This window comes from Oryx dammah, unplaced genomic scaffold (genome assembly GCF_014754425.2).
Source record: "Oryx dammah isolate SB20612 unplaced genomic scaffold, SCBI_Odam_1.1 HiC_scaffold_2, whole genome shotgun sequence".
NCBI lineage: Eukaryota > Metazoa > Chordata > Mammalia > Artiodactyla > Bovidae > Oryx > Oryx dammah.
Genome location: NW_024070186.1, coordinates 154,707,176 through 154,733,137, shown reverse-complemented (window position 1 = coordinate 154,733,137; position 25,962 = coordinate 154,707,176). Strand labels below are relative to the sequence as shown.

Here is a 25,962-nt window from a genome sequence, read left to right as displayed (position 1 = left end):
AGGAACTGGGAGACCCGAGCAATCCACCCTCCCCAGGGAGAAACTGGGACACTTGATTCTAGAAGCCATCAAGGCGAGAAAGAGTGATGGTGCCTGTGAGCGGAAATGAGGAAGAGAGGTAGGAAGACACGCAGGGGAGCATGCACGGAGAGGACACATGCGTGAAGCCACGCAGGGGTGCTAGTGTGTGAGCGCGAAGCCAGGCCGGGGGTTAGAGAGGAGAGGCTTACTTCAGTAGTTTGATATTACACATAATCAGCTCCTTCCAGTTAACAAAAATCATAGCACCCTCTTTTTCTGTCAGCAGCTCAGACTCCATCAGGGGTTTCTGAAAGATCTACAGATGCAGAAAACGAAGCAGTTCAGAAAGCAAACAGTTAGCTTGAAATTCAAACACACGCAACGCACCGATCTGTTCGGAGCAACGGGAAGGCCCGAGGCGTCTGCAGCCCTGCTCGGAGGCTCAGAAGCCGACGAGTTTCTGAAGCAGGTGGTCCTCCCTCTGCTTGGGGGGAGGGGTGCGTGGGAGCAGGGTTCCCCATCGGGTCCATGCGTGGGCTTACAAGGAGGCCCGCTACACTCTGGAGGACGGGCCTGAACTCAGCCAGCACGCACCGGGGGTCTGGATACAGGCACGCCTGCTCTCACCAGCTGGCCACGGCCAGACGGAGGGGCTGAGAGACGCCCTGGGGTTGGCGGGGGGGCGGTTCCCGCATTCCTGGCCCAGCATTGGAGGCCCAGACAAGCCTCCGGGGAGCAGGGCCTCCACCCAGCGGCCTCGGGGATGGGATGGATCCCATGGCCCTGCCCACAGCGGGGCTGGACCTCGGGCAGAGCCAAGGGGTGCAGGCCTAGCCCCGAGGGGGTACAGCTCCTCTCCTGGGCTCCAGGAAATACAGATGCCTGCCTGAGCCCTCAAGGGGTGGGACACTCGCAGTACATCACCGATCTCAGCTGAGCCCCCCATGGTGAGCCCACTGCCTAGAGAGAGGTGGTTGCTACCCCTGGAGGCAGGCCACTCACTGGAAGGTTCCTTAGGGACCTAGTTTATTATAGACCTTAGTTTATTTAAGTCTGTCTGTGAAATAAACTTGGTTGGGCTGAGGCTGATTCCCGGGAGCCCCTACCCTTCACAGATCCTCAAGCTGATGTTGAACCGGGCCTCCACCAGGCCACGCACAACGTACCACATTTAAGGGCATGACACTCACATCCTCGACATGCGAGATTCTTAGTGACAGTCCTGTGTCTTGAGAAAGGGGTGCTTTTTCATCCCAGTGCTTCCTAAGCACTCCTGATGGCCTTGGGGGCCATCAACCCAGCCTGCTTCCGGGACTGCTCAACACTGGGCTAGCGAGCCTTGTCTTCCCAGGTCAGTTAGGAGGAGATGATCAGAGGAGACGGTTTCATGACTCGTGGGGGTGGGGTTCTCACAGTACTTCGCAGACTATAGGGGGACCCAGACACCCAGCTTAGCAAGCACCTGACCCCCAATACACCAATGTCCCATATGTCTGGACCAAAAGCTTCCCGACAAGCAGGGGGTTCCCAACTGTGCATCTTCTCATCCGCCTGGACCAGGCGGCCAAGGCCCGTCAAGAGCTTCCTGGGAGGAAAGCCAAAATGAGGCATCGTCCCGGACGGGGGTCAGGGGTGTGTGCACGGGGCCGCGGGGAGGAAACATCTTCATTCCCTTTAACAGACGTTTCTCGGGAGTGATGGGCGCCGTGAGGAATAACGCAAGCCATCAGCCCCGCTGGCCGCCGTTCTGAAACGCTACCGCCAAGGGCCGGGAGGTGGCGCTCCGTGGCGTCGGGGAGCGGGTGGCGAGTTCTCTGAGTGGAGCCCCGACGCCCACCTCGCCGCCGTGCGTCCCGCCCCAGGCCTCCTCGCGGGCTTGTCCGTCCCTGGCTCGAGGGACCTCCGCCCTCTCTACGGGACAGGACTCCCAGGTGGCCATGGATGAAGAACCCTCTTCTCTCGGGAGAGCGTCTCCTGCGTGACATCCCGTCCAGAGGCTCCCACACACCTGAGCTTCTCATCCTGGGAAGCAGGACCCCGCCTCCTCGACAGGGACCCCAGCCCCCGCCCGGCACCCCCCGCCGCCCTCACCTCTGTGACCAGCTGCAGGTCATTCACGTAGTTCTCCTCCGTGACGATGAGCTCGTGGATGTACCCCTGTCGCTTTCTCTCAGTTGGGGTCAGCATATCCAAGAGGTGTAAGTCTGAACACCCTGCAAAACACAACCGTGGGGACCGTTTAGCCCAGGCCTGGGGAGCTTCACGGGGAAGGTTCCCCAGGGCCCTGCAGTCTTGCGCCAGTGGGACCGTTGTTGTCCCCTAAACAGATCGGTCCAAGTCCTTCCCCAGCACTTTGTGGAAGTGAGCTTATTTGGAAACAGGGCCTCCAGATGCAATCAAATTAAGATGGAGTCACACTCGGGACTCCACAGGGCAGGCCAGTGGTTAAGACTCTGTACTTCCATTGCAGGGGGCCCAGGTTCAGTCCCTGGCTTGGGAACTAAGATCAGTGCATGCCATGTGACGTGACCAAAAAATAACATTAAAAAAAAAAAGGATGAAGTCATATTCAGTTGGGGCAGGACCTAAGTCAATATGACTGTTGTTCTCATGCGCACAGAGACAGACAAGGAGCACCACGTGACAACAGACGCAGAGACTAGAGTGATGTGTCTACAAGCCAAGGAACGCCAGGGACTGCAGGCAGCACCAGAAGCTCAGGGAAAGGCATGAAACAAACTCTCCTCTGAAGCCGTCAAAGGAACATGGCCCTGCCCAGGCCTTGATTTTGGACGTCTCACCTCTAGAACTAGCAGAAAATTCATTTCTGTTGTTTTAAGCCCGCCCAGTTTGTGGGCATCTCTTTGCCTTTTCATACTGTTCATGAGGTTGGAAAAGACCCTGATGCTGGGAAAGATTGAGGGCAGGAGGGGAAGGGGGCAACAGAGGGTGAGATGGTTGGATGGCATCTCCAGGGACATGAGTTTGAGCAAACTGCAGGAGACGGTGAAGAACAGGGAAGCCTGGCGTGCTGCAGTCCACGGGGTTGCAGAGTCTGACATGACTGAGCAAGTGAACAATAAGTTTGTGGTCATCTGTTACAGCAGCCGCAGGAGACTAACACAGATGGTGCACGCCTGCTTCGGCAGGCCCGCTGAGAGTTGAGAGTGAGAAGCCGTAGTGACAGCTGGCTGACGTTCCCCGAGGGCTCACACCATGCCAGGTGCTGTCCCAGGAGCTGGGTCCTGACCGCTGTGTTTAATGTTCCCTTAGATCCTCCAAATATCTCCATTTTACAGACGGGGAAACTGAGGCTTCAACAGCTTGCCTCACCCAAACTCTGTCAGCAGGGTGATGATGGTGAAGCCAAGACGGGACCCTGACACTGTAATCAGAGCCTGGGCTCCTACCTCAGATCACTGCTGCTGGGTCCCAGCTACATTAGTGGGGCAGATGGGTGTCTCAAGTTTGGTTTCTGGAGGATGAGGTGGCTATACTGAGACTCTGAAGAGGCCTGGGGACAGGGCCGATGTGGGCACATCCAGACACCACTGGGCAAACTCTCCTGGACCAGGCTGCGGCCCTGCACCCACAGGACCTGGGCGGCTAGCATGCAGACAGACTGGGAACCCCGCTGGGTGCAGCTGGACACAACTGTGGCCGCAGCTCCCCAGGGAGTGGGTTCTGTAGCCCTGCGGGGGGTGGGAGTTGGCATGCACAGCAGGTGATGCGTGCCCTGGCTTCTACTCACTTAGCTGGTTATTGGGGTTTGTCTGCTTCTAATGTTCTCAGGTTATAGTCAGAGGCTGCCCCCTGATTTGGGCACACTGGAATGCAGGGTGGGGAAGCTCGATTCTCAGGGGTACCCCCCATGCAGGTCTGGACCCACTTCTTCCAGGTCAAGGTTCCCCCACCCCCTTCTTTTTATCAAGGGTTTCTTTTTTCAATCACGGAAACCAGATTTGTAAAGAAGACTGGGAGGTGTCTTGGATGTATGTGGGGGTGAGGGCACAGAGTCCCATTCACTCGCTGTTCTCATTCCTCCTTCCCCTACAAGGGGGCACCGTGGAGCACAGTGTGAAACCCCGCCACCGAGAATCTATGATTTCATTCGCCCCAGAAGAATCATTATTTTTGCAGAAGCTTCCAGCATCTGGACTAGATTAGTCTCAAAGTGGGGTCCCCAGGCCAGCAGCATCAGTAGCACCTAGGTGCTGACTAGAAATGCAGTTTCTCAGGCTTCTGCTGAATTGACTGTGGGATCAGGGCCCAGGAGTCTGATTGAACAAGCTCTCTGGGTGACATTTTAGGGACACTAAAGTTTGAGAGGGCTTCCCTGGCGGCTCATACTGTGAAGACTCTGCCTGCAATGTGGGAGACTCAGGTCTGATCCCCAGGTTAGGAAGATGCCCTGGAGAAGGTAGCAGCAACCCACTTCCATATTCTTGCCAGGAGATTCCCATGGACAGAGGAGGCTGGTGAGCTACAGTCCATGGGGCCGCAAAGAGTCAGACACAACTGAATAACTAACACACATGGTTTGAGAAGCCTGCTCTGAAACCTGGTTCCTTAGCTTCCATCTTCCCCTGAGGGAGTTTCTAGGTTCATGACTGATCTAGTCCAGATGCTGGAAGCTTCTGCAAAAAGAATGATTCTTCTGGGGCTAATGACATCATAGACTTCTTGGTAAACACGTCACTGTGCCCAACCTTCAGTTTTGTCCCCTCCCCTGGCTAACTTCCCTCTCTAGAATTCTAGAGCATCTCTTCCTAGGATAGGACAATCCCAGGATGGGCAGATTGATGGTGGGAAAGCCTCGGGGACGAGCCATCATCATGTTAACACCTGCCACGACCTTCCATCTGAGACCTCATTCAAAGCCAACACAGTGCAGCCAAACTACAGTTCCACAGGGCCACGGGCCGAGTATGAACCTTTGTTTGGGTCTGCAGATGCTTCTGGACCTTGAGCCCTCTGCTCAGCCACCAGCTCAGCCCAGCTGTCCTTCCTGCCTCAGCGCAAAGTGTTTTATTTAAACAACTGCATCGACAGTGAATACTCAGGAAGGAAGCAAGTCATGGCTCCTCCCTTGCTGGCCTCAGCCGCCCTCTGCTGAGCTGCTGCACGAGCCCCAGCTTACAGGACGCTGAGTGATATCACCAATGTCTTTGTCTTTCATGAAGAAAGCCACCCCAAAAACACTCCTGAGATTGGGAGGAAAATATCTCCCTCCTGTCCTCTTCTCACCAAACTTTCCTGTCAGGGAGTCCAAGTGCCCAGCTTCAAGGTCGTTTCTTGTTAAAGGGTAGAATACCACCCTTGCACTGCAGAGACGTGCATGAACTTGGGAGAGCAGTCTCCCCTGCAATTCTCAGGACATTTCTTTCTGCAAGGGTATCGGGATAATGGTAGAGACCAGTAGCTCTAAAGCTCAGCTCACACCCACTGTGCAATGCCATTTGTAGGGATACAAACATCAGCCTAGTAGTGGACACTGGTTAGACCAGTCACCCCAACATCCGTGTAGATCACAATTTCCCCTGGAGAATCTGGTGAATGCTAGAATCCTTGTGCCCCCAGAAAACATATGGATACAATGCACACAATATACAGACCCATTCTGCACACAGTTTTACAGGATTCACAGACCTTCTTGAAGCTTGTTCATGGATTTCATTCCTTCATTCATTTGACAAATATTTACTGATATCTTAACACAAGTCTGGCACTAACTGTGCCAGGTGCTGGGAATTCAAGATGGAAGAGGAGAAATGCCTGACCCTCAGAACATACAGCTATGAACTCAGGGTCTTCAGCTAGGGCTAGTGCCCTCCCCAGGCTGAAGAGAGTACTCTCCCCCACCAGGCTGAAGATGGTACTGCCCCCCACCAGGCTGAAGGTGGTACTGCCCCCACCAGGCTGAAGATGGTACTGCCCCACCAGGCTGAAGGTGGTACTGCCCCCAACAGGCTAAAGATGGTACTGCCCCACCTGCCCCCACCACAGGTTGAAGATGGTACTGCCCCCAACAGGCTGAAGGTAGCATTGCTCCCCACCAGGTTGAGGGTTGCACTGCACCCACCCCCCAACTCCAAATTCTTGGTTGTCATGACGACTGGACTGAACCAGCCAGATGACTAGTAATATATGGGACAGAGAAGGGCTCACCTCAAATGTCAATAGCACCCCACTGAGAAATGATGACATTCCTAAAAACTGACAACTCTGCAGCAAGAATGGGGCATGTGACCTGAGATACACAGAATGAGGAACCAGACATAAGAACCAGTGAGGAAAGATGACAGGAACTGGCTTGCTTTGGATTTCAGCAATTCATTCTTCTGAATCTTCAAGTTTTACACAGTGTGGTTTGGAAGAAGCTCAGAGCCAGGAAACAGCAGGAAGTCCAGGGTGGATTTGGGCCATTGGTCCAAGAATCCCAGCTGCTGGGGCCAGTTCAGGGGGACTGACCATCTCCTACTCATGGGGTCAAAGGGCAAGAAAAGGCTGTATGGCCTCCTACTCCAGGCAGCTCCAGCCTTCAGTCAATCTACCCAATAGGCAGAGAAGTTTGGGAGGTCAGTGCTGTGTGAGTCCGGTTTATTGGCCCCAACAAATCCCACCCTTCACTGCCCTCCCTACTAGCCTGTCCGGAGAGAGAGGGATGGTCCAGATGACCTCTCCAGGACCCAGAACACAATGAAAAGTAAAGATTTGGGGGTGGGGTGGAGATTCATCTCAGCATTATGTGCCAACAATGCTGGCTTGGAACAGTCTTTTCAGCTACTGAACCAACTCATAGTATACTGTTTTAAAAATTCTTGCTGGTGAATGCCAGACCACGAAAACCATTTAAGACTTGAAACGGGCGCTTTGAACTCAAAAATATCCTTCCTTTGAAATTTTAATATTTAGAAAAACAAGAGAGCTTAAAAAGCAAGCCATTATTCAGAGTAGAGTAAGTGGAAAGGACATTTCAAATGAGAGGGTTTTCTTTAGGAGTGGAGGGATGTGGTCCTTCTCTCTTTTGGGAACCAGAATAAACATTCTGTGCTGACTTCCCTTCCCAGTGAAAAGTGAGAGGGTAAAACACAGCAAATAAATTCCATGGATATCTTAGTGTGATGGAGGGACTCTTATAACTAACTAGAATCCACTCACAGCTGAAATAATATTGCAAATGACTTCAGGCAGTTAGAAATGATCCCCAATTACAACCCACATAAAATTCCTAATCTATGTGCTGTCCCTTATAGCTTCATGCAGTTATACACATTTGCAGAACAGAGAGAACCACAATGCCCCTCCCCGCCCCCCAGAAAGGATTTAAGTCTGGAATACTAGAGAAAAATATCTTACCCCCAAAGATCATCTTGTCCCTTCAATGGGACATTGTTCACAGGGACAGCATAATCTAAATAAATTGCTTTATTACAAAAGTAATGCATGAACATATGCTTATCATAAACAGTTCAAATGACACCGAAGGGTAAAAAGCGAGAGTTGCTCTCTCCAGAGCCCCAAATACTCTACTTCCTTTTCCAACATGGACCAGAATTTTTAAAACCAAACCAGGCCCCACAGCAAGCTGGCCACAGAGCAAAGCAAACAAACAGGGCTCATTTCTGTTATGAATGGGCCAAAATATACTATGAGATGGTCAATAAATATGCATTAAATTCCCCTTGAAGTCCAAGAGACACAGAAATAAGCAAGGCAATGTCCTTGTCCTTAAGGAAACTCACAGTTCTGGGGAAAACTTGATGTGAAAATTAAATATAAAATAGCAAACAATAAAGAATGGCCTGTGGGCTGTGCTGATGGTGGAGGCTGCAGGAACTCAGAAAAGTAGATGCTCTCTGTCCTGTTGGAGGAAGGTTCTACGAGGACATGATCATACTTGTGCCAGATTTCCATATAGCCGGGGAGGAGGGGGGCATTATGCTGAGGCATGGGGCCAGAGTGCCAGGTAGATGCAGGGATGCTGCAGAAGATAAGCCGGGGGGCGCGGGGAGGGTAGGAAGTAGATGAAGTGGGAAGTGGATTAACGAGGTCGTAATGCCAGAGGGATCAAGAAAAGAGCAATATGGAAGCTTGGGCCCTGGTTTTTCATCTTTAAGGGAAAGGATCTACCGATCTCTGAGGACCTTCAGCCCAAATGCTCTGGCTAAACGGCCCCAGGAAATTTCCCGGCTGGTCCAGTTGTTAAGACTTTGTGCTTCCAGTGCAGGGTGTGTGGGTTTGATGCCTGGTCAGGGGGAAAAGATCCCACATGCCACATGACAAAGCCAAAAAACTTTAAAAAATAATAATAATAAATAAAATGCTATTTGTGACCCCATGGACTGTAGCCTGCCAGGCTCTTCTGTCCACGGCATTCTCCAGGCAAGAATGCCGGAGTGGGTAGCTCTTCCCTTCTCCAGGGGATCTTCCCGATCCAGGGCTTGGACCCAGGTCTCCCACATTGCAGGCGGATTCTTTACCATCTGAGCTATCAGGGAAGCCTACCCCTCCCTACTTAAAAAAATTAATTAAAAAAGAAATAAATGGCCCCAGGGTCGGGGGCCAGTTAACCCAGTTTCTGGAGCTGTCATCTACACAGAAGGCTTCTCCAGGGTTGGCCTGGGTAGAGGAAGTGGAAACGCCGCAGCCCTGGTGTCTCTTGCCAGGTGTGAGCTTACTCCGCTCCAGGCTACCTGGATCCTCCTGGGAAAATGAATCTAATCTAATGTCCTCTACCTCCAGGCACAGTGGCATGTGTGAGGCAGCCCATCATGTACGGAAGGCAGATGAAGCCCACAATGGATGGGTCGAAAAGAAGACTCTGTGGTCAAAGCCGTTTTTCCTCACCTTGCAGCTGATGTCTGAGCCCCTCCTCTCTGACCTGTGTATGTGTTCAGCCACTAAGTCATGTTCAACAATTTGTGACCCCACGGACTGCAGCATGCCAGGCTTCCCTGTCTTTCACTATCTCTCAGAGTTTGCTCAAATTCATGTCCATTGAGTGAGTGATGCCATCCAACCATCTCATCCCCTTCTCCTTTTGCCTTCAATCTTTCCTAGCATCAGGGTCTTTTCCAATGAGTCAGCTCTTGGAATCAGGTAGCCAAAGTATTGGAGCTTCAGCGTCAGTCCTTCCAATGAATATTGAGGACTGACTTCCTTTAGGACGGACTGGTTGGATCTCCTTGCAGTCCAAGGAACTCTCAAGAGTCTTCTCCAGCACCACAGTTCAAAAGCATCAATTCTTTGGCACTCAGCCTTCTTTATGGTCCAACTCTCACATTTCCATATATGACTACTGGAAAAACCATAGCTTTGACTGCATTTATGCATTCACGGTATGACGGTAACTGTGCCTGATGCTGGGATTCGGTGATGAAGGAAGTAAGACAGGTGTCCATCCTGTAGGAGCCTTGGGCCACTAGCAGCTGAGCCATCTCATCCACACTCTGATCTTTGCGGATGTGCAATCATCTCATAGAGGGCACCATGCACCTTGTCATCCACGCCTAAGACCTCAGAGTTGCAAATATCCCTAAGACTGGATTTTTATGTGGGGGTCTAGAGATGCCAGGTGGGCATGGAGGCCTGTAGTGAGAGTTGGGGAAAATTCCCAATGACACCAAAGCCCCCCCCTGGTATATGTCTAGCTGATATCAGGCACCCCTCTCCAGCCTGTCCTGGGTATCCCCCATGGCCTTCAATTCAGCTGCACTCAGTCCCAGTCCAGAATCTTAAAAGTTGCAATGTGGTTTCCAGATTAGCTTAATTCTCTCCCAAGAAGGAGAATCCAGCTCCATGGGCTGCTAGGCAGTTTCATGACTGTTGAGAAGCAGTGAAAATCAAATTACTCTCAGGGATAAGTCATCTCTTTATTTTGCATCAAGAAGAACTTTAGTAATTTTTTTTTAATCAAAGGCATATCAGTCATGACTTTATAACTAACGCTGGAATTCCTGGCACGCTGTCAAGCGCCCCATGGTCTGCACTTGTTAGCTCATTCCTGGCCCCTTTACTGTCACCCACCATCCTTATTTTCCTTTCTTTCTGAGTTCCTGCTTTCAATGTGCGCCATCATGCAGTATTTTAGGGGTCCTTGGTGGTGTTGTTGTTTAGTTGTTAACCATGGATGATAGCCAGCCAGGCTCCTTCGTCCCTGGGATTCTCCAGGCAAGAATACTGGAGTAGGTTGCAATTTCCTCCTCCAGGCATCTTCCTGACCCTGGGATCAAACCCACGTCTCCTGCCTCTCCTGCACCGGCAGGTGGATTCTTTACCACTGAGCCACCTGGGAAGCCCTTAGGGGTCCTTACTAACCACCTCAAATAAATCCTTTGGGTACACAAGGCAGATTAAGGTATTGGAAGTACAAACACACTTTTATTGCAGTATGATGAAGGAGGCTGTGGTTTTGCTTAGAGGGATCTAGGAATATGTTTCAGAGGAGGAGGAATTCAAGTTGGGCTTCATTGGGCAAAAGGGTGGGTGGGTAGGAGTGAGGGAACACAGAGAGGGAGCCATCAGTGAAAACGGGTAAGAGTGGGGTGGTGGGGCCAGGAGGCAGGTGAGGAAGAGGGAAGCAGAGGCTGGGGTACCAAGAGGGAAGGAAAGTTAGCATGGATGCTACTCTGAGCCACACGGTTCCAAGCACAGTTCATGGACTCACGGAATCCTCCCCAATAATTCTATGTGGTAGCTACGGCTGGTATACCCCCTTGAACAGACAGGCAAACGGAGGCACAGAGATGTTAAGGAACTTGGCAGAGCCTCTGTTAATAAAAGGCAGAGGGAATCCGACCCCCATGTTCTCGGTCCTGGTCACTCTGCCTCTCGCCTTGGTGGAAGGGTGATGCGTCAGTCGGCCGGACTGCTGGAACAAAGACAGGGCGGCTTAGACAACAGCCGTGTGTTGTCCCACAAGTCTGGAGGCTGGAAGTCCAAGATCAAGATGTGGTCAAGTCTTGGCCGGCCGTCTTCTCCCCGTGTCCTCACGTGGACTTTCCTCTGTGTGCCCGCATCCCTGGAGACTCTTGGTGCCCAAAAGTCTTCTTGTTATTAAGGACACCAGTCAGATTGGATGAGGGCCCGTGTTGATGGCCGTATCTTAATCACCCCTTAAAGGCCCCATCTCCACATACAGTCATATTCTGAGGCATGAAGAATAAGGGTACAAGCTTCAACACGTGCATTTTGGGGACACGTTTCAGCCCCTAGTAAGCAGGGAAGTGCGGTCCAGGCGACTCTGCGTGAAAGAGTGAGGCCCCTGCATTCTGTCGGCAGGGGGTTGCTGTGCGGGTCCAGGCTTCTGTGCAGGCTCCCTCTAGCTGCGGGAGCTTTCTCTTCATTGTGATGCACACGCCTCTCGTTGCGGTGGCTTCTCTTGTTGCAGAGCACGGGCTCTAGTGTTCGAAGGCTCAGTAGTTGTGGCACACGGGCTCAGCTTCTCCACGGTGAGTGGAATTGTCTTGGATAATTAACCCATGTCTCCTGCAATTGGCAGGTCGATTCTGAACCACTGGACCACCAGGGAAGCCCAGTACCTGCATTTTCATCTTCGCTTGGGGAGCTCAGGAAGGTCTTGCTGTGCTTTGGGAGGGTCACTGCAGCAGTTGCACAGAGGATGGAGGCGGGTCATGGCTCTTGAGTTTGGCTGCACATCAGAATCACTGAAGAAGTGAAAGTGAAAGTTGCTCAGTTGTGTCCGACTCCTTTCGACCCCATGGACTGTAGCCCGCCAGGCTCCTCTGTCCATGGGATTCTCCAGGCGAGAATACCGGAATGGGTTGTCATTTCCTTCTCCAGGGGATCTTCCCGATTCCAGGGATCAAACCCAGGTCTCCTACATTGCAGGTGCATTCTTTACCAGCTGAGCCACCAGGGAAGCTCAGAACCACCTAAGGAGACTTTAAAAAGCCCAGTGTCCCTGCTGTACTCCAGATCCACCAAATCCTACTGGATGGGGTGTGACCTCGGTGTCCATAACTTGCGAAGCTTTCAAGTGGTTGTGATGTGCAGCCAAGAGTGAGGACTGTGCCACGAAAGGGAAGCTTGCCTGGAAACAAGGCGCCTGGTGTGGAAAGGGAGCGAGATTCAGAAACTAGATCTGTCCAGGCACATGCCAGATGAGGGTGGCCACACCCACTGAACCGAATGCAGCCCAAGGCAGGTCACTCAGGGCACTTGTCCAAGGAGATGTGATGGCCGTGACCACAGAATGCCATCCTCTGAGGCCATCCACACACCAGAGTCCAGAGAACCTCCAATGCTTCATTCCCAGAAACCACACTGTCACCACCTGACTCCAGTGCCGGGGCCAGAGCTTGAAAGGTCACTTTGCTTGATGCCCTCATTTTATGGATGGGACAGTGGAGTCCAGAGACAGATGAAGATCAGGAATAAAACTTCTGCCATCAGGAATAACTTTTTGCTCTTGCTGTCTTGGGAAATGCAGACTCACCAGGAAATCATGAGCTTCTAAAAGAGGGGGTCTGATGGTGGTCCATACCCATGGCTCTCCCAGTCCATTCCCAGATAGCCCAGTTGAGAGGAGACTCTCGTCCTTGGAGCCGGAGACTGCTGGGAGCTGGTGGCAACCAGGCTGGGTCAAGGCAGCTGGTCCCAGGTTGACCAGTCCCAGGGAAACTCCAGCCCAGAGGTGACTCTGGACACCGGATCAGATCAGGGTGGTCCATGGACAGGTGGGGACTTCTCACAGCGACAGAACTTTCTTTCCAAGGGTCTAAGAACAGCCTGGTCCCCTGCAGTCTCTCCTAACTTGGCCAACTGACCCCGCCAGAACACAAGAGACCACCTGAGCCCGTGACATCTCTTGCTCATTTGTCAGCAACGGCAGAGAGGCACCCTGGTCCCTGCTTTCATGGAGCTTCCATTCTAGCGGAAGGGAGACAGAAAACCAAACACAGAATCAATACATAGTATTCAGGATGGTATAAGACTGATGAGGAATAAGTCTCAAGATTAAGAAGCTCATTGCCTGCTCTAGGGTCTTCTCCTGTGGCTTTATCCTTTTAACAGTGGCTTCCCCAGACACAGTTGGTGCACTGTTATAAGCCACATGCAACGGGGAGACTGGACACCGGGGAGCGGGCTTTCCTTTCTCTCCAGCCTTGCTGGGCAGGAAGGATTGAGCCTGCGGGGCAACGGGGTGGAAACAGGACTATTCACCCTGGACACTTCCTAAGCAAGACACTCTGGGTGATACCCAGGTGCAGAGGTAGGTTCCACCTCCCATTTCTAAGCTGACAGGGAGGACTTGGTGTCACGCAATACTAAATACAAAGGCAGCTACCACTGGTATTGATTCATGTTTGTAGGTCTTCATGGGATAGGACCTGGCTCCCGAGAAGCTCACGGTCTAAGGAGGGAGTGTCTGTCTGTGTGTCAGTCTCCATCCACTCAGTTTATGTACAAGTGACTGGGATTCAGCAAAGCACTCAGACATGGCCGGTGAGTGGAACTGGCCAAGGCAGCAGAGAAAAAAGGGGTGGAGGTGGGCAAAAAGCTGGGGAAGATGGGGTGAGGGCATTCAAGCAGAGGCCCACCAATGGCTTCAGCTTCATGCAAGAATCTTGGAGAGCATGGTGATAGAAGGTCTGGTTAGGTGAGACTCAATAGGCAAAAGGAAGGGCCGGATGATGGGAATCCATCGTCTCAAGCCTGAGCACCTCCTCCCACTGGATGTGCAGGCACACAGAGCCCAGGGAAGAAGACGAAGCTCAGGGAGGTTGACTTGTGCCATTGCCAAGGCAGAGGAAGCCTCCGCGTCCATGCCGTCTCCCAGCCAGGACGCCACAGTGGGGACCACTGATGAAAGCAGACCTCTCCGTCACGCAATTCGGAAGTCAGATGAGACTGTTTTCCAGAGAGCGAGCTGGAAACCCAATGGGGCATCAGAAGCCTGGACTTCTGTTTAGGGTGACCACGGTGATCCCAAAGGTGGCTGAAAGAGCTAGAAAGAACATTAGACCATGAGGCAGCAGATCAGCCTGGGACTTCACCTCTTTAAGCACCAGTGTCTCCTCCCGGAAGCCAGAGTGGCCGCAGCCCCTGCCCCTGAAACCCGTTTTGATGTCAGAAACCTGGAAGGGTTTTAGGTTAACAGCAGTCACCTAATGATGGTCCTGTCAGCAGATCAGAAAGGAAGGCCCTGGTTGGGGAAGGCTGAGCACAAATGGGCAAATAGGTGAGACTAGGAGATCCAACCAGTCCATCCTGAAGGAGATCAGTCTTGAGTGTTCACTGGAAGGACTGATGTTGAAGCTGAAACTCCAATACTTTGGCCACCTAATGCAAAGAGCTGATTCATTTGAATAGACCCTGATGCTGGGAAAGACTGAGGGCAGGAGGAGAAGGGGACGACAGAGGATGAGATGGTTGGATGGCATGACCGACTCAATGGACATGAGTTTGGGTAGACTCTGGGAGTTGGTGATGGACGGGGAAGCCTGGCGTGCTGCAGTCCATGGGGTCACAAAGAGCCGGACTCAACTGAGCGACTGAACTGAAACGAGGAGAGAGCTGGGCCAGATGAGGGCTTCACATGGGCGGGAGAAGGAAGCAGGATCAAGCAGGGCCTCACAGATCAAATGCAAGATTTAGGACATCATCCCAGGAGCACTGGGACACCCCTGTACAATTTTAAGCAAAAATAGTTGCATGCGTATGTGTGTCCTAACATTTACTTATTTATTTGGCTGCCTCTGGTCCTCATTGCGTCATGCAGGAGTTTTCACTGCTGGGTCTGGACTCTAGTTGCGGCGCCTGGGCTCCAGAGTGCACTAGCTCAGTTGTTGCAACATGTGGGCTTAGTTGCTCCGAAGCATGTGAGATCTCAGTTCCTCAAGGGATCAAACCCATATCCCCTATACTTCGAGGTGGATACTTAACCACTGGACCACTGGGGCAGTCCCAAGTTGTTGGGTTCTCAAAATAACTCTCTGCCTGTGGTATGCAGAAGAGGCTGGAAGACGGCAAGCAGGGAGCAGGTACCAGGTAGAAGACTCGCGTGTCTTTATGGAAGAAGCAGGAGAAATCCATCAGCCCTCAGGGCCTTTGCACCTGCCATTCCTTGGGCTTAGATTGTGCTCGCCCTTAAGGCTTGCATGCTGACCCTCCATGCCCTCTGATCTTCCACCGCCTGTCGCCTCTTCAGAGAAGCCACGTGCTCCAACCCTGGTCCTCCGGCACACCCAGCCCATTTCAGCCACCATCGGCTGCAATGATTCTGAAATGAGTCTGCTCCTCCTCCTGCTCCTGCAAGCTTCAGGAGCACGGGTGCCTCGTCTGCTGAGGTTCTGCTGAGCCCAGTCTCGTCACCTGGATCTGTATTCCTCAGCCAATATTCCCCAGGAAGGAGCAGCAGGAGAGGAGCTGTCTGCTAGAAATCGCAGGCAGGCTGGACTCACGGGTGGTGGGGAGGGAGAGGACAGACAGATGTCCTTCTGCCCCTTGAGGATGGGGCGCGGGTCGGGGGAAGGTTCCTGCCAGAGATCACACCAGCGGAGGATTCAGACTGTGAGGTCCTTCCCATGGGGGCCTCAGGACTCCAAGGTAACACCCCAGAGAGGAGGTGGAGGGGGTCTTCTGGCTGTGCCTCTGCTGCTGGGGCTGGAGGGTCAGTGAGCAAGGCAGAGGTTCCCAGGCCCAAAGATCTGGATCCTGAGAAGCACAGGGAGGCAGGAGGGAATTAACCTCCTGTCTTCAAGTGTGCTGGGGGCGGCTGCTCGGGAGACAGTACCACGGGGAAGTACCCCCTAGGGACACACATTCCTTAGCCAAGCCACATGGTTGCTTTAAAAAAAACATCGAGCTTCTGGCATGTTTGCGGGCCGAACGTTCCAGTCTCTGCTGGCAAGAGAACACAAGGCCCCAGAACGCAGGGATGAGAAATAAAGGACCCAGTGACTCAATGCCTGTGTGACAGGTTTATTGTGGCGTGCTGCCTGGGCCTGGCAACCAAGTCCACAGATGTGACATTTGAAAGCCTCATGCATTCCACTGGCTCTGTTGGCCTCCCTGCTGCCAACCAGCCGTGTGAAATCCGGGGCAGCTTCTCCCCCTCTGCTAGGAGGGCTGCTGAGCCTGGGGCCCGGGTGTCCCTACACATTTAGAGAGCACGGGAAGGTGTCAGAAAAAAAAAAAAAAGCTGCTGGCTTTGACACGGGTGGGCCTCCCGCTGACACAGAGGGGGCCCCCGCTCTGCACACACGTGAATGAGGCAGTCTGACAGTTTTTGGCAAAGCTGTCCAAGCTCTTCTCTCTGAAATCCCCATTTGCAAAAGCATGTTTTCTGAAAAGTCTTAAAATGCACACAATCTATGGGCTGCCCGAATTGAATACAAGAAAGCAGAAGTCAGTTAAATGCATTCCGTGATTCTCACCAACCAGGCACAAATGCCTCTTCTCCCAGCAACGGTAACAGCGAGGCTAATATCTACCGGGAGCTTAATATCTACTAGGTGCTATTGTGATCCTTCCATCTGGACATGAGGAAACTGAAGCACAAAGAGGGTTAAGTAATCTGCCGATGACCACACAACCCGTAAGAGGCAGAGCTGGGATTCAAACACTTGTGCTGACCTGCCGTCTTGTACTGCTTCCTAGCCTCTAAAAGGGCCCAGGATACAGTTATGTGGCTCCCTCATGCTCCCCTATACTATCTCCCCAGAGGAAAATAAAACGTTCCAGGGAATCCCCTGATGGTGCAGTGGTTAGGGTGGCTCAATGGTAGAGAACCCACCTGCCAGTGCAGGAGATGCGTGTTCGGTCCCTGGGTCGGGAAGATTCCCTCGAGAAGGAAATGGCAACCCACGCCAGTATTCTAGCCTGGGAAATCCCATGGACAGAGGAGCCTCTCGGGCTATAGTCCATGGGGTCATGAAAGAGTCGGACACGCCTTAGTGACTAAACAATTACAACCAGTGGTTAGGACTCAGCGCTTTCACTGCTGTGGACTGTTTCAATCCCTGTTTGGGGAACTAAGATCCCCTAAGCCACACAGAGCAGCCAAGAGAAAAGAAAAGGAAAGAAAAGCAAGTTTTCCAAAATTTTAAAAGAAATGGAGCCAAATATTACACTAATATTGCAGATAAGTTGTTATTATATATGGCAGCCAAGGAATGCAAATTGAGAAGTGAGGCTGGGCACAGAGCAAGGAGGGCAAGGCTGTCTTTGGAAAATCCGCCTACAGCTGGGGTGAGAAGGACTAAAGGCTGAGGAGGCCAGTGGCGTCTTGAGCCTGTGTGTTGAAGGGGTTCGAATCCTTCCCTCCTATGGAGCCCCAGCCAGGGGAGGACCACACGAGGGGAAGGGAAACTGGTTCTCCATCTTTCCACAGATGTAGCCCCTGATGAAGAGAAGGCGGGTGGCTCTAAGGCCCTGGCAGAGATGGGGCTGCTTTCTCAAAAGCACCAAGTGAGAGAGGAGCAGACGGCAAGTCTGGGAGCTGCCTTTGAGAATGTCACTGCAGCTCCCGGACCCTCAGCGCCCTCAGCTACAAACTGCAGGCTGGATGCCCAGTGCTCTCCAAGATTCCAGCCTCACCGACTGATCTACCTGCCACCACCCTGGCCCTTTCCTGTGAGGGGAGCCTGGATTGCAACAGAGTGGACTGGTGTGCATGAAAGCATGGGGCAGGGCCCGAGGAGGGAAAGGACAGCTTGGGCCTTGTAAGAGGAGTCATGTTCCGCGACACTGAGTGGCGTAGCATTCTCCATGAACAATGGCAGCTCCTCCTCCTGGGTCTGTTAGGAGAAGCTACATCTAGAAGGTGCTCTCATTTTTAAAAGCACTGAGAGGGTGACAGGCAGGAAGGCCAGAGGTCCCCAAGTGGCAGGCGGTAATAAACTGCACGTGGTAGATGGTTTTTTTTTTTTCCCTTCTCTACACAAGATGAAAAGAGGCTTCTTTTAATTCTGTGTTAAGGACATCTGGTTCTGCCTTGAGCTAACCAATGTATTTTTCTTATGGAAATGTTTTTCTTAAGCTATGTTAATGAAACTATGTATTTGCTTTGCAATTTGCCTTTCTTCAAAATGGTTCTGCCTAAGACTAACTTTTTTTTCTTTTCTCAAACCTTGGGTTGCTAATGGCTCAACAAACCAGTATTCCTGTCAACTGTTTTATAGCCAGGGTGGGGATGACACATCTCGTGCCATCCTATCTCAAAACTGCCTGTTGTGGAGGGCCTGGTGAAACTCCCTCAGCCTTGAGGTGTCTCTCTTATCTGATTAATGCCTTTCTAACAGACATAAAGCACCTTGCTAAAAACTAGCAAAGGGGTACTCTTTCTGTCCCCTTCTGACGTCTATGTCAGAAGCTTTCCATACTTTAACAAAACTTTGCTACACAAAAAGCTCCAAGTAGTCAAGCCTCGTCTCTGACCCCGCATCAAAATCCTCTCCTCCAGAGGTCATGAATCCTGGCTCAACACATGGCTCGCAGCAGCAACCTTTCAACATGATGGGCTGGGTCAAAAGGAAGGGACACTTCCTCTTTGAGGCTCTGACACTATGTGCCAAGCAGATGTGGGAACAGCAGCCATCAGCCTCTGCCAGAATCTTTGATAAAGTTATACTTGGGTGCTTGCTGGTGGTACTGTGACCAAGCTACTGATGTGGGCCTTTAACTTATCTGTAAATCACGGTCTCTCTGTGTCTGTCACACACACACACACACACACACATCCAGCCTGTTGACAACATAAAATATCATTGCTGCTGCTGCTGCTAAGGCGCTTCAGTCGTCTCCAACTCTGTGTGACCCCATACACGGCAGCCCACCAGGCTCCCCATCCCTGGGATTTTCAGGTAAGAACATTGGAGTGGGTTGCCATTTCCTTCTCCAATGCAGGAAAGTGAAAAGTGAAAGTGAAGCTGCTCAGTCGAGTCCGACTCTTAGTGACCCCATGGACTGCAGCCCACCAGGCTCCTCCATCCATGGGATTCTCCAGGCAAGAGTACTGGAGTGTAGCATGCTTAATAGGAAGTTGTACTGACACAACAATTTCAAGGCTGATTCTTATCTTCTATAAACAACACAAATTTTTGTGACTCAAGTTATATTATCTTTTAAAAAATGCCTGAGTTTTCAATTTAAAGAACAGAACCTTCTTAAGAGGCAATGGAAACTTCTGAAATGGAATTGCCACACACCCAGGAAAACATTCTGGAAGTCTGCTTTTCATGTGTGGCGTTTTCTTAAAGAAAGGCCCAACAGGGGCCTGGCTGCAGTGAAATATTCACATGGAACTATTGTGATCCTTGACTTTATTATGTCTCTCTATCCTACCAGATCCAAAATAGCAGACATTTCTAAGAAAGGGCTATTTTTCTGGACAGTTTTGGAACCGCTGGCATTCCATGCAGTTTCCATAAAAAATTCTCTTGGGTATTTTGGGAATGAAAAAGAATGAATAGGATTAGCTTATCACTTTGCTAGAAGGGAAAATGAACATTCACTGTCCTTCAGAAGTGATTTTCACTCTGCCAGGAAGCAGGACCGACTGCGTTATCAGGCCCGTTCTCCAGCTGAGACCAGGGCTGGCATGGAGACCGGGCAATGCCCCAGCATCTCTGGTCCTCAGCCTCCTTCACTGACCACTGATGGAGCGGCTTTAGGAACAGCCCCTGCCAAAGAGACTTGCTCTGGGGAAGCTCACGCCTAAAAGAAGGGAAGGCAGACACAGCATGGTGTCCTCTCCATGGATTGTGTGAGGAGAACCTGAACTCAGTGCTTTCCTCTGTTTCACTAATCCCCGGACCCACCCATTCAACAGGCATTCTTGAACACCTATCCTACAGCATGCCCGGTTGTTTGAGTGTACTAGGTTGAATTGCATGCAATTGCTGTTTTATAGGGAAGAAGAATATTGGCAAATGTTTCATATGGGTAAACCACTTCGATGGGCTTCCTAAACAAGGGTTAGCAGGTTTTTCTGCTGGTGGCACCCGAGAAGGTGGTGGTGGTTGTTGTTCAGTCAGTAAGTCATGTCTGACTCTGTGACCCCATGGACTAAAGCATGTCAGGCTTCCCTGTCCTTCACAATCTCCTGGAGTTTGCTCAGACTCATGCCCATTGAGTTGATGAGGCTGTCTAACCATTTGATCCTCTCAACCAGAGAAGAACTCACCAAGCATTTGTCTGTTCACCCACTAACAGGGAACGTGAGCTGGGTCTAGACCGCTGTCAGACAGGTTAGTTTTACCCTACTGATGATGTGCTGTTGCCATAGGAATCCTGCTTAGTTTGAGAGGAACCGCAGAGGACCAGTTACCACTTGTTAGGGGATCTGGGCCTGCCCATTCTTCTCCCAGAACAGGGTGGACATGCAATGACATAAAGCTCTGTAACTTTACAAGGGAATGAATGCTTCCTTTAGACTGGCTTCTCCCAGACATCATTTTAAGCAGAGGCAGCCTGGAGCCATGTGACCACCTTCAGCCCTGTGGGTTCTGCTCTGCACAGCAGAGGCAGCCAGACACAGAAAAGCAAGTCAGAACAGTAAAACGAAGGCCCTCTCATGTGTCCATGTGCCTCTGAGGCAAAACTGCACCCAGAGTTCAGTCGTAAAAATATTCACCCAGAGCAACCAGGGGAATATTGCCCACAGTAGCCAGAGGGACGAGAGAGACCAGGCTTTCTCAACCCTGGTACCTGTGACATGGGACCACGTTCACTGTGGGGGGCGTCCTGTGCATTGCAGGGTCTTCAGCAGCAACCCCAGCCTCTACCCACCAGAGGCTGTACTCTTCCTTCCCTCTGGTTGAGCAGCCCAGGGTCAGAAGGACACTATGATCAAATGCAAACTGCATGATCTGTGAGGGGGAAAGAGCAAGATTCCTGGGGACAAACCTGCGTCAACACAGCCTAAGAGGGTTGATCTACAGACAGGGGGTGGAGAGAAAGAGTTGTGGAGAGTATTATCGTGGATTACCCACCTTGACAATTGCATCTCTGCTAGCCAAAACTTAAAGCTGGAAACACTGACTTATACGGGTGAAGGGGGCGGGATGGGGGGTGGGAGCAGGTGGTCCTGGGCAAGAGACAGGGCTTTGCTGATCAAGGGGGTAGGCTAGGGGGCAGTGATGGGGATCTCTCCCTGTACCTTGCGGCCCCTATATGACACTTCTGCCTCAAACAGCCCCTTCTCTTCCCAGCTTCATCCGGCTCCTTCTAATCCTTAGGTCTCCCTTCTTTCTGGAAGGGTTCCCTGATCTCTCCCTGTAGCTGCCCTTCCCGAACGTTGGCTTTGGATGTCCTCCTCGGGGTCACCTGGCATCCGTTAGCTCTCCTGGCACAGAATGCATCAGCTTCTCTCTCTCACACACACACACACAAACACACACACACACCCCTCATATATTTATGTTCATATATGTGTGCAGCAGTTTGGTTTTCTGTTTGTTCCTCCCATTAGAAAGTGAACTCCATGAGGACAGGGATCCCAGTCTTCACTGATGGAGCAGCACTCTCTGCCCCAGAACCCAGAGCAGCGTCCACACCTGGTAAGTCTCTCCCTGCAACTATTTGCTGAACTGATGAAGGAACTCACTTTTCCACTGAATGGCAGGGGAGGACCAATAAGCAAGGTTCCTGAACGGAATCAAGCCCATGGTCCGTCGCAGCCAACAGTTTCATCAGGGTATACACCGGTCTGTTTCTGCAAATTCAACTGGAGCTTGCCAGGCAGATACAGATGGCAAACAATAGCATGGAAGATGTGAAAGTTTCGGTATTTACTTACATCTGTCAGCTCAGCAGACCCTTTTGTGATACACCTTTCGGGCAAACGTGTGGTTCTCTGAGTCACATGGCTCACCTGTCAATGTATCAATAGCACATACTGAAAGCCTGATGAGAGAGTTAAGCACAAAGTTGAATTGCCACCTTGTTTGTTTGTTTTTTTTCCTATTTTTGGCTGCACCATGCAGTGTGCAGGATCTTAGTTCCTTGACCAGGGATCAAACCCCTGCCCCTTGCAGTGGCAGTGTGATGTCTTAACCACTGGACCACCAGGAAAGTCCCGGGACTTCTATTCTTCAAAATCAGCATTAGGAAGGGTCCCTGTCTGCATGTTGATCAGGGAGGGGCGGGTAGCAGGGTAAGAGCGAGGGTCCCCATGGCATCTGTATCATAATGGACACGTGGGCAGCAGGCTACCTGCTTAGGTCTAGTCTGGCTGGTTCCCCGTCACCTCTGCCACCTTCCAACATCAAGAACACAGAGACATTTCCATCTAACTTTTATATGAAGAATTTAATTATCTATACACATAACTAATTCAAAAGGTTGTATTACAGTTGTTAAAGCCGCAGGTTTATATATTTATATATTTTACATTCATATTCATGAAAATACTGACGCGCCAGCGAACAAGGCGGTGTCCTCGTTCTCGGCACCGTGTGCGTGGAGAAGGACCGCTACACAATGGCCAGCACAGAGTCCCCCAGGGGACAGACGTAAAACAGAAGATCGCTACTGTTAAAAAGTCATTAGTAGAACCGCTAGGTTGTGCTTGAGGCTCCCTGCCCCCCCGCCCCGTTTTCTGTGCTGTCAGCAACGGCGTTTTTATTGAGAGCTTCCAACTAGTGTTTAAAAGACACACATGGCTTCAGCTACAACATCCAACACATCAACGGACCATGAGCTCCATTTCATATTAACCTGTAGAAATTCCACAGTCTAGTTAAAAAATGTAAACATTGGAAATTAATTGCAGGGAGACTCCTATACATTCTTTCTTGTCAAGAAAATTATTTGTTTGAAATAGTCATTCCATGAAGTCACTGGAATAAAACTTGGTGTAACAGAGACTAAGGCGAGATTGTAGATACTGTTGACCGTGACAACCTCAAAGGTATAGTCTACGGATTTATGGTATGAACATATGCAAAATTAAAAACCCCAAACAGAAAACACCAACTCAACCAGATAAATCTGAGACCAAACAAAAACACACATGCTTTCTCATGGGGCTACAAGGTCACTGTGCAAAATAAAATTAATGCAATATGATTAGAGCATCATACAAGGTAATAGCTTTTGCCATGGAAAGAACTAATTTCATATGTACAGGATGTATTATTACATGCTCAGCAAGGTACATCTGATACACACAAACAAGCACAAAACACCTTCTGTTTAATTGGCCTCATTCTACACGTCTTTAAAACAGATATACTGAACTTCTCTGTACTTCTACAGTAGGGGGCAACAACCCAAACTACACAATTTAGTTGATAACACTGGACAAAATGAAAAACAAAAAATACATCAAGTCTCAGATTTACGGACATTTGGAACAGTTTTTTAATAGCACATGCAGCATTCCTTGATAGTGGGTCTTTTTGCAAAACCAAAATAGCAAAGAAGTCATTCATTTTTTTTTTATTAAAAGGCTAAAAGATTTATTGAAAAATAATTTGAAGACTATTGAAAGCACCTGTGCAAAGGTGGGGGGAAGTCAATTTGAGTCACTAGGAAAGCCACAAAAGGACCCACTACCCTGTGTATTTTTGTAATTTTTTGCTTCTATCTCTGCAAGTAATAACTCAACATTGTCATCACATGCAACTAAGGTAAAATGAGGTAAACTGCTCTGCAGTGAGTTCTTCTACTCAGAAGGCAGTAGGTGATCATGCTGGAAGTCACATGATCAAGGCTGCATCTCCCATCATCCCTCGGGGCAGTGATATGGGATAGTGGGTCTCTTTGAGGACTTTCAAGCCTGAGGGGGGGGTGGACAACATATGATTCCTAGAAAAAGGAGGAAAACAACACATAAGCAAAACAAAACAATGAGCAAAATTCAAGCTAGGAAAATGAGTCAGGCATGTAAAACAGCATGGTGCCAAAATGATTAAAAAGGAAAAAAAAAAAAGAAAAAGGGGGGGAGGGGAGGGAGGGGACATGCTACAGAAGGAATGTTTTTAAAAAACCAAAAACAAAAAACAAAAAAACCAACAAAACGAAAACCCCACGAGATAAAAGTCTTGCATTACGAGGAAGGTCTTCAAAGAGACTGTTGCGAATGCAGCAATGGTCTAGCTAAGTTCTGCAAACAAAGCTCAGCAGAATCAGAGCAATGCTGCATGTTTCACCGAGAGACGCCAGAGAGGAGAGGCAACCGGGCGGCCGGGGCACTTACATTGCTGGCTGGGGTCCGTGTCCGTGGTCAGCTTCACGTAGTTGGACGGGAAGAGCCCCACCTGCCCGTGGACTTCACCCTTCCACCAGTCGGGGTCCTCCTTGTTGAGGACATTGATGACCTGGCCCTTGCTGAAGGCCAGCTCGTCGTCGTTCTGCGCGGTGTAGTCGTACATCCCGATCACCTGGCACACTGCGGGAGACAGGCCCGGTGAGCGGGAGGGGGCGCGGGCTGCCTGAGGGTCTCCAGGCCTCCCGTGTCCCGACCGTGTCCTTGCCCGAAGAGGGCGGAGCTACCTGGAGGGCTGTGAGGGCTTTGTCTAAGTGTGGGCAGTGGAGGAAGCTGGAGGACTGGGGACCAAGACAACAGCAGGCGTCGCCTTTAGTTCCCATCCCATCTTCCTCTTTTAGGTGTTCCGCTGTCCGCAAAAAATGGGCAGGGATAAGGGAGAGCTACCAGGGAATCATTTCTGTCTGAGGGCGGTGATGCTCCTTTAGGATGCTGACTCGGAATGTTGGCCCACCTGCACATACAGCTGTGGATCATGGGGACTCGAACCCAACTCTTTTTTTTCTTTTCTGATTTTTTGCTGGATTGTTTTTTGCTGTCTGTTTGTTTTTTTAAGATGGAAGGTGATTACCATGACCTCCGAAAAGTTCAACTCTTGTACTCAGCTGTGTCCGACTCTTTGCGACCCCGTGGACTGTGGCCTGCCAGACTCCTCTGTCTGTGGGATTTTACAGGCCAGAACGCTGGAGTGGGTTGCCATTTCCTTCTCCAAAGGATCTTCCCGACCCTGGGATCGAACCCACGTCTCCTGTCTCTTGCCGTCTCCTGCATTGGCAGGCAGATTCTTTACCACCAGCACCACCTGGGAAGCTCTTAGTGAAAAGGAAAGCCAGTGCCTTATTCTGCTGTACTTTTGTGTCTCAGCATCTTATCTCCAAGAAGCAATTTCCACATTCAAGGACAATTCTCCTTTTCTCATTTTCCCTCAGACCTACAGGAGGTTACACTGTTTTTATTCCCTGGCATTTTTACACTTCAGAGAAGTCTGCCTAGTTAGCTGTTACCCCTGTTCATCTTTCCTGACCAACCTGTATACAGGCTCAGGCTTTAATGATGTTCCAGCTAATCCCATCCCCTCGGCAAACAATTTCTGTGGGTTTTAACCAACCTGATGAAGGGCACGCCACTAGGCCTCCCCAAGGGAGAGGAGACCCAGCGGGCACCACACCCCTCTGCCCACAGGAGGCCAGGGCTCAAGCACAGGGGCCCAGCTGGGGTCAGGAATCAGACACAACGTTGGCCAATCCTTTCATTTCTTGCAAAGGCTGCCAAGTTTTGATCTGATTTCACTGGGGATGTACAGCACAGACATTTAGCCACAAGGTACTGGAAGGAAAAGCCTGTGTTTTCCACAAATACCACCCAAGATTCCATTAATGGCTTCAAGACCCAAAGCAGAAGTCGGCTTCCGTAACCTCACCCTCTCACACATTACCAAAGCATCTAATTTGGTCTCTTCAATCAGAAGATAGTCAACCATCTCAGCTGCGGGGCCCTCTGTTCCCTCTTGGTCCCTTTAGGAGAGCGCGTATAACATCCTGCCCATTAAGCGAAGCCCCTCTGTTCACAGGAAATGTCACAGGGGAGCTATTTCGGTCTTTACTGAGCAGCACATGACAACCAACAGACCCCTGTGGCCTCTCGGCTCAATCTCCTGACCTATTTAGACCCCGGCCATTTATTTTTAGGAGGCCCTTTTTGTC

General features: G+C 50.8%; 1 protein-coding gene across 8 annotated transcripts in view; it reads right to left on the bottom strand.

The window, feature by feature from the left end:
* Positions 1–25,962, bottom strand: part of ITSN1 (intersectin 1) — a 241,501-nt gene that overhangs the window by 32,365 nt on the left and 183,174 nt on the right. For 4 of the 8 annotated variants that reach the window (XM_040228484.1, XM_040228497.1, XM_040228504.1 and 1 more), the window contains 3 exons: positions 24,191–24,382; positions 2,113–2,234; positions 231–337 (listed from right to left, as the gene is read on the bottom strand). In XM_040228484.1, coding sequence (XP_040084418.1) covers positions 231–337; positions 2,113–2,234; positions 24,191–24,382 — 421 coding nt within the window. Of the gene's footprint in view, positions 1–230; positions 338–2,112; positions 2,235–22,280; positions 23,800–24,190; positions 24,383–25,962 lie in introns of those variants that run through there. The other 4 variants (XM_040228516.1, XM_040228532.1, XM_040228523.1 and 1 more) reach the window with 2 other exon arrangements.